This window comes from Ochotona curzoniae, unplaced genomic scaffold (assembly GCF_017591425.1).
Source record: "Ochotona curzoniae isolate NIBS_2020 unplaced genomic scaffold, NIBS_Ocur_1.0 scaffold_4506, whole genome shotgun sequence".
Lineage (NCBI taxonomy): Eukaryota > Metazoa > Chordata > Mammalia > Lagomorpha > Ochotonidae > Ochotona > Ochotona curzoniae.
In genome coordinates, this window is record NW_024467119.1 from 48,783,311 (window position 1) to 48,801,582 (window position 18,272).

At 35.9% G+C, this 18,272-nt stretch overlaps 1 protein-coding gene across 6 annotated transcripts in view; it reads left to right on the top strand.

Annotated features, from left to right (window-relative positions):
- The window catches only part of CAMK2D (calcium/calmodulin dependent protein kinase II delta), a 268,816-nt gene that overhangs the window by 189,961 nt on the left and 60,583 nt on the right, over window positions 1–18,272 (top strand). For all 6 annotated transcript variants that reach the window (XM_040967308.1, XM_040967309.1, XM_040967312.1 and 3 more), the window contains exons 7-8: window positions 6,926–7,028; window positions 11,266–11,349. In XM_040967308.1, the coding sequence (XP_040823242.1) occupies window positions 6,926–7,028; window positions 11,266–11,349 (187 nt within the window). The remainder of the gene's footprint in view (window positions 1–6,925; window positions 7,029–11,265; window positions 11,350–18,272) is intronic.

Below are 18,272 nucleotides of genomic sequence, written 5' to 3' on the forward strand. Positions count from 1 at the left end.
GCAGGCCAAATACTACAGATCCACTTGTTATTGGGGAAACTTGCCAGTGCTGATACAATAAACTTCACAAATAGGACTTTGTCTTTGGGAGGATTATGATCAGTTCAGGACCTTATGAATAAATATGGTTGCCATTTATCAAGTAGTTATCCTATGTTATATGAATAATTTTAACAGCTTACAAAGAGATATTATGCTCGTTCTCATTTCATTTAAGGGCAAGTTTAGCAATTGCAAGAGAAATGTATTCAAAGTGACTCAGCTAGTAAAATATGATTCATACTCCAGAAATTTAGTTGCAGGTTCAAAGCACTCCAGCAAGTGCTTAATCACGTCTCAGTTCAGCTGGATGAAATCAAAACATTGTACAGAGATCAAAGAATAGGTCAAAACAATGATGAAAAAACAAGCGCTCTAACGGCGTCAAGAATCATTTAGGGGGCGGCATTGTAGTATATCAGTTTGAGACACCACCTACAGCACTGATATCTCACACAAGTGTTAGTTCCAGTCCAGGCTGCTCTAAATCTGATCCAGTTCCCTGTTAATGGCCTGGGAAAGTAGGAGAAGATTGCCCAAATGCTTGGACTGCTGTATCTACCTGGGGAATCTGGAAGAAGCTCCTGGTTCCTGGCTTCCACCTGGCCTAACTCCAACCAATGCATCCATGTGGGAAGTGAAACAATGGATGAGAGGGCTTGCCATCTCTGTCAGACTCTCCTACCCCTGTCCCTTTAAATACATATATATTGCAAAGAAAATTATTTAGGATAGGGATTCCATTATTTTATAGTAGATAAAGCTGCCAGTTGTAACACCAGCATCCCATGGGCACTGAATCAAATCCCAGCTGCTCCACATCTGATTCAACTCCCTGCTAATGTACTTGGGAAAACAGCAGTAGATGATTCTGGTGCTAGGATACCTGCACTCACTTTTTAGACTCAAAAGAGGCTGCTGGCTCCTGACTTTTACCTTCAGCCTTCAGTCTGGCCCATCCCCAACCATTATTTACCAATGTTTACAAATAAGGGTTCTCAGTTTAGTGAGCTGAAAGATTAAAGTAGTTTTCTCTATGGATCTTCCAAAAATATACAAATTTTCATCATTGCAGTTAAATAAAATAAAGTATGTTTTAGATAAAATATGGAGAGGCAATATATTTTATAATAGAGTATGTGAAACAATAATTTCCCATTTTGAAAATCAACAAGTTGGCATTGGATACTGCCTTTGAAAAATGAATCATAGGGAAGAATAAAATGCATTTACCAGTTTTATTCTAAGATCTTCAAGGCAATCAGTTGAAATTGCTTACAAATAAATCATTTATAAGAATAGAGTGATATAACTCACTGTTGGAAATTCTTGAAATAATAGTTAGGTTCAACTATGAAAAGAGATGAGCAAATGTTTACCAAGTGTTTCTTGAGCAGCTACTAAGACATCTCTTAGCTGTGGACATATATTGAAAACAAAATTGGAATAGACTTGTGTGCATGGAATCTTATAGGCCATCTATTTAAAATTTGTTTTGAAGTATGTGGGAAATGTTTTGGTGATATGCCTCTTGGAAAAGGCACAGTACATCAGACAAGAAGAATATCAGGCTCGAGGGAAGCTTCGGTGAAAAGTTCCAGTGTCACAAGAAATCAAGGACTGTCAGATCAGATATGTTGTTTCATTTAAGAATCTAGAGGATATAATTTCTGTGAAGCAAATGGCTTAAATAACTGAAAGGGAACAAACATATGGTCTATATGATTGTATTTCACACATAGTAATAATATTTCATCAGTTCAAATATAAATGATTAGTAAGTGCCCTTATGGATAACAGTATGGATATGAGACAATATATACACAACCATGTTTAAATAAAAGTTTAAAGGTCATGTCATTTGAAAATAATGTATGTCTAGATATTTTAGAAGTAAATTATGTGCATGAAAAATATAATAATTTAGTTAGACATCTTCACATTTCCTTACAGAGCACTCAGTGTGTATCAGGCAGTGGAGAACCAGGTTATTGGTGTGTGGGCACTGGAGTGCCATTTTGGTTCTTTCCTTCTACACAACAGTGTATGCTGATACTATAGAAAATAGGGAAACAGTGCAGATTGAGTCTTACTAACTTGGTCCTATGGATATGCCAATAGAAATAATACTTCCTATTTCTTAGTATGTCAGCTAGAAACAGCTATGTTAAGAACATGAATTCAGGGACAGTGTTATGTTGTGGGTAAAACTGTTGCCTGAAATATCAGTATCTCATATGAACACTGATGCAACTCCTGGCTGCTCCAGTTCTGGTCTGGCTCCCTGCTAATGTCCTGTAAAAATACCAAAAGATGGCTCAAGTTCATGGACTCCTGCTAACATGCGGGAAACCTAGAAGAGAATCTCCTGGCTCCTGGCTTTGGCCTAATGCAGCCTTGCCCATTGCAGCAATTTGGAAAATGAGTCAGCAGATGGAAAATATTTTTATGTCCAACACTTTCAAATAAATAAAGAAAGAAATAAATATTTAAATAGAAAAAAAGAGCATAAATTCAATCATTAAAAATAAAAAGCTATAATCATTTGTGTCATGTACATGAATGAAACAGGTGAGTTTTACATTCAAATTGCTCAATTCATCTAACAATTTCATTTCATTAATTTCTGGAAATGTTGTTCTACCTTCTTTGGCAACATAAGTAAAATAAGGCACACCGAAGCTTTGAAAGAATAAAGTGTTGTTGAGCAAGTGAGACTTTGCAATTATAAAAGATAGAGATTATCCAAGAGAATATGAAAGAGAAAAAATATGGTATAACAAAATTAATAACTAGCTGCTTTTTATTATTCAAAGAACAAAGAAGCATAAAAGAGAAGCATGTGGTTTCAGTCTATATTCCTATTAGTTGTATATTTGTACACAGATGAATCAGTAATATGACTAATGCTGAAGATGATCATCACCTTTGCCAAATCTGTTCCATAGGAAAGATCACACAAATTGGTGAAGCAAGATTAAAACTATATATTTTTATGAATTTTCTCCCTGTTTTGCTTGTATATGGATAGTAAATACTTTTGAATACTTCAGAGTCTTTTGAAAGTGCCTCCTGAATGGACTATCTCTTAGAAATGAACTTGTTCTGTGCCATAGCAAGATTTCCCTCAGTGTCATTTCTTTAAAAGGAAGGAACTGGGGAGTCTAGTATCAAGTCCTTACTTCATGTATTTGGACATTGCTATCTCATTTACAGAATGATAGATTTGAGTTATTTTACCTCCCATGCCTTCCGATTCTGAAATGATGCCAGCAACTGGCCTCAGTAATTTGAGATATTGAACCATTTCAAGAAAATCTTGAATCCTATTGAAAAACATGCTATTGTGTCCATATGGAACTACAGAACAAACCTTGCAAACAGTTGTTGCTCATTGCAGCTGATGTGCTATAAATGGTTGTTGACACTTAGACCAGATGTCATGGAAAATTCTCCATCATTAGGAAGCAATGGACTGGGGAAAAACCTTTGTACAAGAATGTCAGCAGAATGCATATCAAAACAAACCCAGAAAGTGATTGCATTGCAAAGATTTAGGAATCATTTCACCATATAAGGACTAACGTAATAGATTACATATAACTTGATTTCATTTGTGCAGATATTTCTCAAATCATGAACATCCATTACAAAAATTATGTTATTCTGCTCACTGAAATGTCCAGCTGCACTGGAATGTGGTAACCACTCATTTGTGCATTATCCCTGCAGAAAACAGAGACCTTGTGAAAATATCACATTGCATTTTAGATACTGATTCAAGATAAAAATTAGTTGCCTTATAATATACATTTGAGAGATGAAAGAACTAATTAATTAATTTCTATAGTCTGTAAATTGCCAAGTCCACTTAAAAACAGGTTATAAACTCAGATTCTCATATATTTTTAGATCTTAATGTATCTATTTCTCTGTGTCCTCTGGTCAACCATAGCTGCATCGGAACCTATTTATGCATGTTGGAAAGCTGAAATAATAGCAAATAAGCATGTGGGGGTGATCCTCTCGAAAGAGTTGGTCACCAGTTAGGTAAACCTGGTCTTTCTCCTTTGGTGGAATATAACCGCAAATTCTCTTCCTCCATATGAAGATTCAGAGTTTGAACTTGCCCATGACATGAACATTTGTAGTGCATATGTTTGCATTTTAAGTTGGCGGCATTATGATTGGCAATGATTCAGTGAGCTCAGAAAAAAATGTACCACTCTTAGTTAAAATATTGTGGTAGACTTTTTAATGATTCAGCCTCCCATACCTTTGCATGACATGATGACATTTTTTATTCAAACTAATACACTTACAGGAGATACACAGAAATTGAATTTTGTGATAGATTTGATGTTTTATTGTAACTGACTATTTAAATCAATTTTGTGACAAAACATTAAAAAGCAGATAATTCCTTAAGGAATCATCATCATCCATCTCTGTTCCATAATTACCAGGAAAAGTACACACAAGCACAAAGCTATTCCAGTATTCTGAATTTTTAGATCTATACAAGCTTGAACTATACCTTCCTCTTCTCGTACCATAACTGCAGCTGAACAGTCTTCATAGGTATAAGTGAAACACAAACCAATTGGATTTATTATTTCCTTGGTGACTCACAAAGCCCAAAAGTGAGGCCTTCCAGAACACTTCTAGTTTTGAATTTTCGCCTCAGTCCATAGAGGTCAGGCATGATAAATCTCTAAAGTGTTCCATTTCTTCTCAAATAGCAGAACCTTGGTGTTTAAGGGCATAAAGCACACAGCACTGCCCAGAACCTTTTCTATATCATGATAAGAGCATAAAGGTCAATAAATTTTTTAAAAAGTTAATTCCTTTATGACACTATCATTTGCTTGACAGACTTGAATACCACTTGACATAGAAGTCCTAAAATGACTAATGTCTTAAATAGTTGAAACTCTTTCTTTGAATGAGTCTGTGGTTGATAAATTGGAACACAAGTGAATTTAGCAGAGATCTCTGAAATCTCAATTCATTTTCATGTGAAGGTCAGGAAGAAATAGAATCAGCTATTGCTTACAGTTTTCTGTGGATATTCAAAGTTATTTAGTCCATAAATTAGCATTAAAACAAGAAAATCACTTTTTGATTAACTCAGAAAATTCACACATGTGTTGAACCATAAATTTTTGTTGTGAAAATAAAATAGCATATACAAATAATTTAACATGATCAGATACGCTAGTATATTGAGAGTTAGAGTTCCAAATAAATTTAAATATTAACTTGTAGTGAAACTTATTTCAGCTTCAAAATCTTTTCATATTCTTGAGATATCTTCATCTCAAATTTCAACTGAATTGTGTATTTAGGGCTGAGGTAGCTCCAAAACTCCATCAACCCTACCAAATTACACAAGTTTCTTCACAATTACCCGTTGTCACAATAGCAGGAATCTGATGGCAGTGAGCAGCAGTAGCCTGAAGAAGAGTCTGGACTTGATTAAAACTTACTTCCCCATACTCTGATTTCTCATAGGTTTGTTTAACCTAATTTCTTCTAAATCCTGGTTGTGGGTCTTTGCTAATTTGCATGGCTGGCTTAATCAACAAGTTAAATACTGGTTAGGCTGTGTTTACACAAGGTCAAAACAACTGAATTGACAATTCAGTTATTAAAAACGTAAAATTAATGAAAAATTCAAAATTGCTTATTTGTCAACATACAAACAAAACCTTTTTGATCGGATTTGTAGTTGTTTTGGCACTCAAAGATTCCATTGTTTCCCAACTATTTTCAGTCTGAGACATACCTCTCAATTTGCTGATGCTTACCCCGTTAAAAAGATAAAATGTTGAACTGAGGTCTCATGTATATACCAGTTCAACCATCTGTTCATTCAGATTGCTGGAACTGAGTAGACTCTATTAAGTACATTAATCAGCCTCCTTTTCCTGGCTACCTAACTTCATTTCATAAAATCCATGAAGGGGTGCTGAAGAAATTCAGTCCTTTGTCCTGGTGGTTACTTTCAAGTGATTCAGTGTATCTTCATGCACTGATTGGGAAACAGTGGTTATAGACACAGCCTAATTCCAAAATTGAGTCTCAGTCCTTAAGTACTGATGAATACTCAATAAAATAAAAATGTTTGTTTCTTGTGATATTTTGAGTTTATACAATTAGTATGCAAGGAGTGTTTTGAATCATAGTTTGAAGAAATGTAAATCATTTTTTATTTTAAAAAATACTGGCTTATACAAAAGCTATCTATAACATTTGGCAAACAGCAGTATGCTCTTTCTGCCTTTAAGAATAAACAGATTCTTAAAGACAGCAATTTTGATATGTAATTCAGAGTAAGTCTCCAAAATTTCTACAGAAATTGTTTGGAAACATTGAGGCATTCAGAATCACTACATTTGGGTCCAAAAACTCTTGAAGTCAACTAGGATTTTATTTACACATTTCTTTTGCCAAATGTCTGTAGATTGGCCCAACTCTTGTTATCATTTTGCCAAGTTTCCTTCTGATTAAAATCATTGTTCTCTTTTAGACATCTGAGTAAGTAAATGTCCATCTCCAAACCTGGACCTCAAGTGGTCCTTAGAAGCATGTGAACAGGTCAAGACAGGTGCCTTTTCCATTTGATGTTTCCCCAATTGTATTATCCCTTCTAACTACTATCTTTGCAATTCATTTATGCATCTGTCTGAAGCCTGCACACATGACTATTTTTAATCATTCTCTAACCATATTTTCCCTGGGATTTAGGAATGACAGTCTCCAGGAGAGGTGACAGTGCATGAATTTTTTTTTCCTTTATTCTTGTAAAATGTTGTTAGTTTTGGATTGTCACTTAAAATAGATTCTCATGCTAGCCCCTCTGTTTTTTTCTTTCTAAATAAAGCCTGAGAATTTACTTTTAGCTAGCAAATCCAAGGGAGCAGCTGTGAAACTGGCAGACTTTGGCTTAGCCATAGAAGTCCAAGGAGACCAACAGGCATGGTTTGGTGAGTACAGCCTCCCTCTCGTTTATGCTGACTGTAATCTTTTTTGAAACCCTTGGCTCCTTCCCAGTCATATAAGATGCAAACATTCTCTGAACAACCTGATTAATTTTAAGATACTAGGTCTTAAGATTTTGTGCCTAACAATAGAACTTAAGGGGAAAATATTAATGAGAGAAGAAAATGACATATGCATTTTTATGAAAACATTGGTGAGAAAATGGATCCTGCACACTAATTAATAGGAAAGTTTTTCTTTTCAAAGAGTGTATTTTTTTAACTTTGAAATAATTTGTGATCATGTGTGAACTCAAGACAAGCCAAAAACCTGCTTTGAAAAATGGAAGGTATTTAAAAATTAAAAATATCTATTAACACATAATTAATAGTATATTAATATTATAGAGTATACATTTACATACATGTATTTTGTTTTGTGTGTCAACTACTTTGCCAGTGCTTTAATTGCTGCTTAAGTTTCTGATCAATACTGAGATTTCTATTGATTCAAGACAGAAAGATGTGGCCTCTTTTATTACTCATCTTTAGATCATAGATAGTCATCCTCTAACAAAAGACAGGCTAGCAAAATAAAAGCATAGCAGATTAATCCATTTTTCATTAAGTGAGTGCTTACAGAATTAAGACCCAAGGAATCGGGGCATACTATTTTTATGCTGTGATTGGATGAAAAATGGCACTCATGTAGAAATTTGGACCAAAAAAAAAAAAAAAACACGTGGTCACCATCAGAATTCACCAAGAATTTTCTGTTCAGATTCTCTCTGTAATTCCTCCCCTTGGTTGTGGGATGGGACCCTTTCTGGAACAAGGATCCAACTACTCAAGATACTTCAGTGACTTTTGTTTCTATGACCAAGGGAGTGAAAGGATAGGATATTTCTAGGTTTTGTGGATAGTTTGATAGGAGAGGGATTATAATTTTTGTGTCCCACCTTGCAGAAGATTACAGAGCAGGAGAAATTAGGGTAGGAGTAGGTCAAAAAGATCTGGCTGCCGAGCCACTTTCATGTGGTGTGAGTGTTAAGGCACAATAGGTTGTAATATTATGTTCTGAGTCCCAACATGTACAGTTAAGGAAAACATTAACTGTAAAGAAATTTCAATTATGGCATTTCCAACCAAGCTTAACAACTATTGCAGTATTCAGCCTGAGCAATGTTGTATCCTTGCTTTACTTGTGCCTCTGTTTACTATGTCTCATAATTAACCTGTTTTTCACAGAGTTCTAAAATAGGACCTTTCCCCAATCTTCAGTCTTATTTCTGTTTTGATTTTCAGTGTGTTGAAGTTAGATGCTTTTCTAAGCATCTTTCTGATCTCTTTTCCTTTGAATAAAAGCAAACAGAAAAAAGGACAAAAAGTACTTATTCCTTTGATTTTAAGTGCAAATATTTCTCTATGAATATTCATTTTCACTGTTATACAAAACTTTATTCTGTAAAAATTGTACAATCTGGGGTATAAGGTGTATAAACTGTCATTTTTTTTAAAAATTATATGTATGATTTTAAAAAAATCTTCTCTGTACCCCTAATGTATGTCTCATGTAAGATGCCCAGGATCTACCATCTCTCTCTAATCTGCCCCTACCTGGTTAATGGTTATAGATGGAATGGCAAACTTCTCTTTGCCAAGACCCAATCCAAGACTTTATTTCCTACTGCTTGTTTTGTTTCAGTCATCCTGTTATTTCTTTCAATAATTTCTTCTAAATTTAGTTGCACTGATTAAAATAAATATGTGCCTAGTTGCTGCTCCCAATGAATATAATGTCATTTGCTTTGTCACCTTTCGACATCTAAATAAACTCATTCTAGTTAAGCTGCACACTGGAAAAAGGTGGGACTAGAGTTAGTTCTGTAAATTATGAATTTCAAATTCATCTCTGGGAATGTGTATACTAGCAGAGATGCAGACTTTACAGTAACAGGATTTAGGAGTTCCAAAAGAAGTGGTCAAGCAAGTGCAGAGCTGGAAAGATCCAACTACTGGAGGTTGCTAAATTAAATAGATGATCCTGCCCTTCAATCACCTGAGGCTTCTTAACCAGTCCCTCCTCATCATGCAGGGTAGCACTGCCTTAACACTGGCCAGGGACACAAGAGCCAAGTATGAAACAGTTGAGGAAATGCCAGTGGTTACCTGAAGAATTAGGGAGAAGTTGTCCACTGGCATGCAAGGAGATGCAGGCATTGCAGAGGGATCGGCATATGGAAAGGCACAGAGGCATGAAGCTGTTGTTTCTATTTCAGGAATAACAAGAAGTTTGATATGGTATTAACATAAAATATGCTGCAATGAGTGGCAGTTAATGAGATTGGAAGGAATTGTATATGTTATTGAGTGGCTTGGCTTTATGCTAGAAATTTTTAAAGACTTGATAAAAAGCTTTAAGTGAAGAAAGACTTAATTGAGTTTCTGTAATGGAATGACAATTTATATTGCACAGGGTACGATGGGTTTGTGATATTTAGTCTACTTGTGAAAGCCCAGTTAGGCTAATACACTTATTCTGAATATGCGTAATAACAGCATGAACTAAAGACTATGTCAGTATCGGCATTAGCAACTTCTAGATAATTCAAATAGCAGAGACTGCAAACTCAATGGAAATCTAGGTAAAAAGAAGTGAGAATTCCAGACATAGGACAAATAGGACTATAGTTCTACTTAGAGTAAAGTAGGACTCCACTTTATAAGATACTTGAGTTATTTGTCAGAACAAAATAGGAACCGAGGCCAAGTCATACAGCTGCCAGAATTGGATCAAGGTGATGACTAATTTCAGGACTAACATGGAAGATTCTATTATCAGACCTGAGGTTCAAATTTATCTTCAGCAACTTAGCTGGAGGATCACAAAAGTATTGGAATTGAGTTGCTTAATCTCCTCTGGTTTTAAATTGCGTTTTATCTTGTCTGTTGGATTACATAAACTTTTGGAGCAGGATTATTTGTAAGGGAAAACTTACACTTTGAAGCAGAATACCTGAATTTATATTCTGGCAAGAGTCTTAACAACCCTATCATCTTGAACAGGTCACTTTAACTCTATGAGCTCATTGTCTTTTTTGCAAGTAAGCTTTCCATATGAGTGTAACTGGGCTTTTTGCCTGTAAAGATACATGCAAAGTTTTTATAGCTGACAGAGCAGCAGTGAAATACCCACTTCTTTATTTGTATAGGACTATCAACAGTGGTCAAGGAGAAAACCATATCAGTTTAATACTGAAAGTGCAAAGCCTCATTTGTCTATGGAACTGAAAGTATACTTTTTCAATATATTTCTAGCATTTTCTTGCTTATGGAAAAAAAAGATAGCAAACATTCTTTTGGTTCATGGAAGAATTACTTTGCTTGGTTGCTATTTGGGTCTTTTTTAAACTTGAAAGTTTTTAATGACATTATGTTGCAGTGGTTAAATTTATAAAGGCAAGTAATTCTAGTGTTTTCTTTATTTCAGCATTCCTATTGGCTTTAGAGTAGAAACATACTATTCATAAAGAAGACAAAATATCATTAATCTTCCTATTCATAATATTCAATGTAGTACTAGAGAGCCCAATATAGTACTAGAATGCCAATGCTGTGGCATAGTAGACTAAGCTTCTGCCTGTGGTACTGGCATCCCATATGGGCACTGGTTCGTATTCCAGCTTCTCCCCTTCTGACACAGCTTCCTGCTTGTAGCCTGGCAAAGCTGTGGAGGTTGGCTAAAGTTCCTGGGCCCCTGAAACCATGTGGGAGATGCAGGAGAAGCTCCTTACTCTCTGCTTTGGATTGGCACAGCTCTGGCCATTATAGCCATTTGAATAGTGAATCAGCCATGTGGAAGATCTGTTTATCTCTCCTCTTTTCTGTTATATGGCCTTTTAAATAAAAATAAACATAAATCTTTAACAAAAAAAAAGTTAACGCTAGGTTCTTAGTCTCCCCATATATGTGTGTGTATATGTATGTGAATGCCTTTAAAGAAAACTTTCAGATGAGGATAGTTACTTTAGTATTTTTAAAGAAAATGTTTTCTTAATATACTCATTTATTTGAAAGCCAATTACATAGACAAAAAGAAACTTATCTGTACTGTTATTTCTCTGAGAATCTTTTTTTCCTAATAAACATATCACCAGATAAAGAAGCACAAAAATGTTTCTGTAGTCTTCCATTTAATATTAATTCTCTCAATTCAATTTTGATTAATCTCTGTTCTCTCTAGGTTTTGCTGGCACACCTGGATATCTTTCTCCAGAAGTTTTACGTAAAGATCCATACGGGAAACCAGTGGATATGTGGGCATGTGGTAAGAAGTTTTCATGTGAATTTTTAATATGCTGGTGGCACACTCTATTTGTTCTGTTATAATAAACTGAATGGATGGAACAGTAACAATAACAGAAATGCTTTTCACAGTTTTGGAGGCCAAGCAGCTGACAGATGTAGTGGCTTTGAGGGTCTACTTCTGTGTTCAGAAAACTGTCTTCTCTCCCCACGTTTTGGAAGCGATGAGAGAGTTCTCCAAGCTCTGTCCTGTATATGAAGACACTAACCCCATTTATGAGGACTATAAAGGCCACCACTTCTTATACAGTCACATGGCAATTAGGATTTTAGCAAAGGTGTTTGGAAAGCACATAAGCATATGGTAAAATACTATTTGAGATGGTAAATAAAATATTTGTTCATGAAAACATGTAAAAAAGATAAGGTTATCCTTGTAGATGGCATGATTTTATACATATAAAAGCCTAAAAACTGTACCAAAAAAGATATTAGGACTAAAAATATTCAGCAAGGTTACAGGATACAAAGTCAACATATAAAAAGCAGCATTTTTAATATACCAGTACCATTTTATTGAAAGGGAGATCATGAAAGAAATCATATTCACAATAACAATACACAATAAAAAATAGGAATGCATTTAATTAAAGTGAAAGTTCTTTACAGTGGAAATTGTAAAAAATTGAAAAAAAACATAAAAGAAACAAAACATATAAATGTAGTCTGCGTTAATGGCTAGAAGAATGATATTATTAAAATATTTATATTTCCCAAAACTGTGTACAAACTCTATGCAACCCTCAGCAAAATACCAATATCAAAAGAGAAAAATATCCTAAAATTCATATTGAATGACAAAAGATACAGAACATCCAGAGTTATCCTCATCTATGAATAAATAAGTAAAATAAACATGATACATCACAATTCCAGACTTAAAAGCATATAACGAAACTATAGTAAATAAAACAACATTGTATTGATATAAAAACCAACATATGTGGGTGGACATTTGGTACAAGGGTTAATTTGTTGCTTTTGACTTGCCCATCCCTCATCTGAAAGCTTGATTCAAGTCCCACCTCTTACATTTACTATTCAGTTTCTGGCTAATGCACATCCTAAGAGGTAACAGGTAATAGATAAAGTATTTGGGACCCTATCGCCCACATAATGAACCCACATAGAACTAACCTGAGCCATTTCACATCGTTGAAGGCATTTGAAAAGTTAATCGGGAGATGAATTCTCTGCTTCCCCTTCCCTTAAACACAGGTTAAGGAAACGCAATTGATTTTTGTAAAGATGCAAATATATACAATGGAGAAAGTATAATCTTGTCAATATATATACATAGATTTTTTTTTAAGATTTATTCTTCTTTTTTATTGGAAAGGCGGATATACAAAGAGGAGGAGAGATAGAGAGGAAGATCTTCCGTCTGATGGTTACTTCCCAAGTGACAGCAATGCTGGAGCTGAGCTAATCCGAATCCAGGAGCCAGGAGCTGTTCTGGGTGCTCCACGCAGGTGCAGGGCCCCAAGGCTTTGGGCTGTCCCCGACTGCTTTCCCAGGCCACAGGCAGGGAGCTGAATGGGAAGTGGAGCTGTTGAGATTAGAACTGGTGCTCATATGGGATCCCGGCACGTACAAAGTGAGGACTTTAACCACTACGCTATCGTGCCAGGCCCGGATTTTCATATATACACATATATGTAGAAAAATGAAATGTGTTCTTCTCTCTCACTATATACAAATATCAACCCAAGAGAGAATAAAGATGTAAATGTAGGACCTGTGACCATGAAATAAGTGGAAAACCCAAGAGAAACACTTTGAGGAGGTTGGTTAAGGTAATGACTTTTAAAAAAATAAAATCCAAAAGAACAGGTAATCAAAGTAGACAAATGAGATTACATCAAAATGAGATGCTTCTGAATAGCAGGTGAAATAATCAGTAGCATGGAGTGACAACCAGTTGATGGAACTGGAGAAAATACCTGCAGCCTGCTTGTCCTGCGAAGACTTGCTATTCAGAATATATCAGGAAGTAAGAGGGAGAGAAGGAAGGATGTACATAGCAAATTAACCACCAATCCAATGGGCAGAGCACCTGAATAAACATTTGTCAGAAAGGAGAAATACAAATGGCCCATAAATATTTGGGGAATAAAGGTCAATAGCCTTACTGACCAGAAAAAAAAAGAACAAATAAAAAATACAATTTGGCATCTAATTTACACCAGTTAGGAAGGATATTATGAAAAAGATGGTGAAGACATGGAAAAGGGGAAAAAATGATAAACTATTTGTAGTATTTTTTTTAAAGATTTATTTTTATTATTTTTTTATTGGAAAGGCAGATATACAGAGAGGAGAGACAGAGAGGAAGATCTTCCGTCTGATGATTCACTCCCCAAGTGAGTGCAACGGGCCGATACTATGCCGATCCGAAGCCAGGAGCCTCTTCCGGGTCTCCCACGCGGGTGCAGGGTCCCAAAGCTTTGGGCCGTCCTCGACTGCTTTCCCAGGCCACAGGCAGGGAGCTGGAAGGGAAGCAGGGCTGCCGGGATTAGAACCGGCGCCCATATGGGATCCCGGGCGTGCAAGGCGAGGACCTTTAACCACTTGCGCCACCGCACCGGGCCCTATTTGTAGTATTTTAAAAGTAATTTCGTATATAGCATTCGTAGTATCTTTTACCTTGAATTTTTGAAAACTCCTTTATTTGCATGGGTTTTAAGATTTATTATACCAAGGCCTGGCGCAATAGCGTAGAGGTTAAAGTTCTCACCTTGCACGCGCCAGGATCCCATGTGGGTGCTGGTGCTAATCCCGGTGGCCCCACTTACCTTCCAGCTCCCTGCGTGTGGCCTGAGACAGCAGTCAAGGACGGCCCAGGGCCTTGGGATCCTGCGCCCATGTGGGAGACCAGGAGGAGGCTTCTGGCTCTTGGCTTCAGATCAGTGCAGCTCCGGCCATCGAGGTCACTTGGGGAGTGAACCATCGGATGGAGGATCTTCCTCTTTGTCTCTCCTCTCCTCTGTATATCCACCTTTACAATGAAAATAAATGAATCTCTTAAAAAACTGTTACATATATTCCATGAAATTTTTGAAGATCCATTGAAATTAAAAATGATATCATTCCAATTTTAAGCTGATGGTCTCCAATGGTATACCTAGAATAGATGTCCTCAAGCTTTAGCCTACAGGAAGATCACTTGATTAAAGCACAAAATTTCATAATTTGAATTCAGTAGGTCTGGAATGGAAACACTAAATCCAGGAATACTCTGAGAACAAGAATGTGTATCATGCATTTATGTTGCTCCTCTCCCAACTAATCCTACTACCCATTCAATAAATGCCATGATGCTTAACAAATATTAAGAATGAAGTAGTGGATCTTGGAGCACAATTATTTGGACAATTTAAGGTTTCTAAACTGATTTAGGTTTGTCAGGCTCCTCCAAGGAAAAAAATGTATTATATACACACCCAGAAAAATACAATCAGGAAAATGTCTACCATGATTTTTATGATTAATTTCTATATTTCAATATAAATTTCAAATGTATTAAAGACTGAAATAAAGAGGAGCCACGAGATGCTCAGAGATACCTTTTACTAGAATTATCAACATAAAATAATCTTCTAAATTCTTGACACTGTGTTATTGCTAAAAGTCTATAAATAGATGAATAATTACCATAGTTTGGCTTTAGTATTGCAAACAGATTTCATTGCCTTTGGTGTTTGTCAGCAAGTCTTAGAGGAGTTGATTAAAAATTATTTGATTCCAAAAGTTACGTTTTAAAGGGAATTGAATCTGTCACTTCACCATGATAGAGTTTCCATATTGTATTTCTTGTTAAATTAATATCCTTACCAGCAGCAATTTAATGTTCAATTTTAGACTGGTTGAGTCTTGATTTTAGGTGTTACTTCCATACCTGGGAAGGCAGGTGTGGAAATTTGTCATATTTACATTCATAAAACCTGTGTTCAAATATTTGCTTTAAATCTCCCAGCCCTGATGCCTTCCTGTCTCAAAATTAATTTCTTCCCCTGTAATGTAAGAATATATTGTTCCTAACCAATTGTATGATGTAAAATACAACCCACCTTAGGTGATGAGATATTGTAGTCTGTAAAACCATTTAAAATACAGCTGGAAGTGGGTGTTCATCCTAGAAATTAAGCTACAAATTGAGACAGACACATCCCCTGTCAGAGTACCTGGGTTCAAGTCCCAGTTCTCCTAATTTTAATTTCCTGCTCAGGCTCAACCTTAGGAAGCAGCAGCAACTACTCAAGAAGTTGGGTTTCTGCCATACACACTCAGTTTGAGTTGCTGGTTCATGTCTTCAGCCTACGGCCAACCCCATCCCAGTGTTTGGTGGAATTTGGGCATGGATCAGTAAATGTGAGATCCTTTCTGTCTACCTGTCTGTTTCTCTTGCTCGCTCTCTCTTGCTCGCTCTCTCGCTCTCTCACTCTTACATAACTCATTTTAAATGCAACTATTCACTACTATTCTAAAAGGTTAGAATTGCTATTTAGTAACTTGACTCTGTTTTATTACTGCTTACATGAGTTCTCTAAGCCTAAATTCTAAAATGCCTTCGCATTGGAATATTGTTGTAAAATATCTATGTTTAAAGTCTAAATGTGACCCAGCACCTCAAGTATTCCTTGCAGTTTAGCAGCTCCTAGCACAGGTCTGTTTCTGCTGATGAAGAGCTGGGAGAGTTGATAAAGCCAGCTTTTGTGGAAGATCAAATTGTATTTTTAAAAAAATGGGATAGAGTCACATTTTTGTGAAGGATAACAAGGTGAAATCTGAGTGCTGCACCTGGAATTTGAGCACTGGAAGATCATCCAGTTGTGGACACTGGCCAGTGACCCAGGGAAGACGGACTCCGTATCATGTCTGGTTTGTTTTCTTTCTGCCTTCTACATTAACTTGCCTCTGCTCTTGTCTCCTTGTTTTCCCAGTTTTTTTCATTTTCTCCTTATTTCATCCCTCTTTTCCTCCCTCTCACTGCTTTATGGGTAGGAAGCAGTATGTTTAGTCAGTAAGAAAGCACATCTAGCTCTTGAGTTCATTTGCTGTTGTGACAAACCACATGTTAGTCTCTGTAGCTTAGCCTCTCTAATAGAACCTGCCTCATGGTACTGCCAAGAGAATACTTTTTTTAGATACACTAAGTATTAATTATTATCATGTTTATCAGAAAGCATTTCTTTATAAATGAAGTTTCTAGAGAACAGACATGTAATTTTAAAATAGACTTAAAAATCAAATTTATGGATTGAATGGTGGCATCATTTTACCCAAGAGGCTTTTGTGTTTTCTTTTCGTCACCTATGCATTAATTATTCAGTGGCATGTGTTTTCAACTCCATGGTGCCGTAATTTGGTTGTTTTAACTTAATACTGGTTGTTAACCTTATTTTGTGGCTTCTCATTTGAGGGAAAGTATAGTGCTGGAGGCTACCATAATCCAGATGTGAAGATTCATTGCGATATGCATCCCAATTTCAAAATCAAAGATAGACTCCCAGCGAAACTATTGCACATGTCTAGACAATTAGATGCTGGACTGTTTGACATTGTCTGTACCAGCAATGTCGGGGACACTTAAATAACAGACTAATGGAATCCTGACTCCTTTTTGGACTATACTATTGTAACAATATGGAGAAAATCAGTCGGGGGTAGGAATTTGGAGGGGAGGAATCCCAGATTCTACTGAATTGTACCATAAAATTCAAAAATTCAAAATGAAAATTAAAAAAAAAACAATTTAATAGATAACTTAGCATCATTGCTATGATAATCAGCTGAATATTATTATATCCATGTCTGATTGTTCCAGCACCAAATTATCTACACCTGTCCTTGGTTTACTTTTAAATGGTATTTTTCATTTCTATTGTGCAAGAGATGTTATTGTGTACAATTTCACAGTTTTTAAATAGTATTTTATTTATTCAGATAATTTAAATGAATCATTTATTTGGCTCTTATATTTAAAACATTTTTCATAATGTGTAAATGTTGTAAGCATTGAAGAATAGCAGATTTTTTAAAAAGCCTAAAATAGGGCTCAGCATAGTAGCCTAGCGGCTAAAGTCCTCACCTTGCATATGCCAGCATCCCATATAGGGGCACCTGTTCTAATCCTGGTAAACCCGCTTCCCATCCAGCCTGTGGGTTGGGAAAGCAGTCGAGGATGGCCCAAAGTCTTGGAACCCTGCACCCATGCAGGAGAAATGGAAGAGGCTCCTTGCTTCTGGTACCTGGCTTTGCATCAGCTTGCCACTGCAGTTACTTTGGGAGTGAATCATCTGAGGGAACATCTTTCTCTGTGTGTCTCCTCCTCTCTATCTGGCTTTCCATTGAAAAAAATAAATCTTTAAATAATAATAATAATAGTAATAATAATAATACTAAAAGCCAAAAATACCCTGACATTTTGTACTCGAAATTCTTCGCTAGTTTTTGCAGCAAAACCAGTGATGATACTTATATCTATCTGTATGGAAAAGCCCAGATCTCACATGGGCCCTCTGTCAGTTGGTCTGAGGTGAAAACAGGCAATCACATTTTCCTTAACCTGTAACATGTGTCTCACTTTAGACTTAGGCTTACACTTTCCAAATGCTGTATTCAATGTTAATGTAGCTTTGATAAATTTGCATTCACATAGTTTCTGGATTTCCTGTATGAGTATATTTGCATAATATAGTTTGTGATACCTAGCCTTCTTTAAATAATTAAGTATCTTGTAATAATATGATTTCACATGCATGTATATATGATAATTTAGAAAGCAGAAGCTCCAGCTTTCTTGGACAGAAGACAGAATAGTTTATTTTGCTACTTGCTATCTGAGCTATAGCATATTATTAAAAAGAAAAAAAATAAATATTA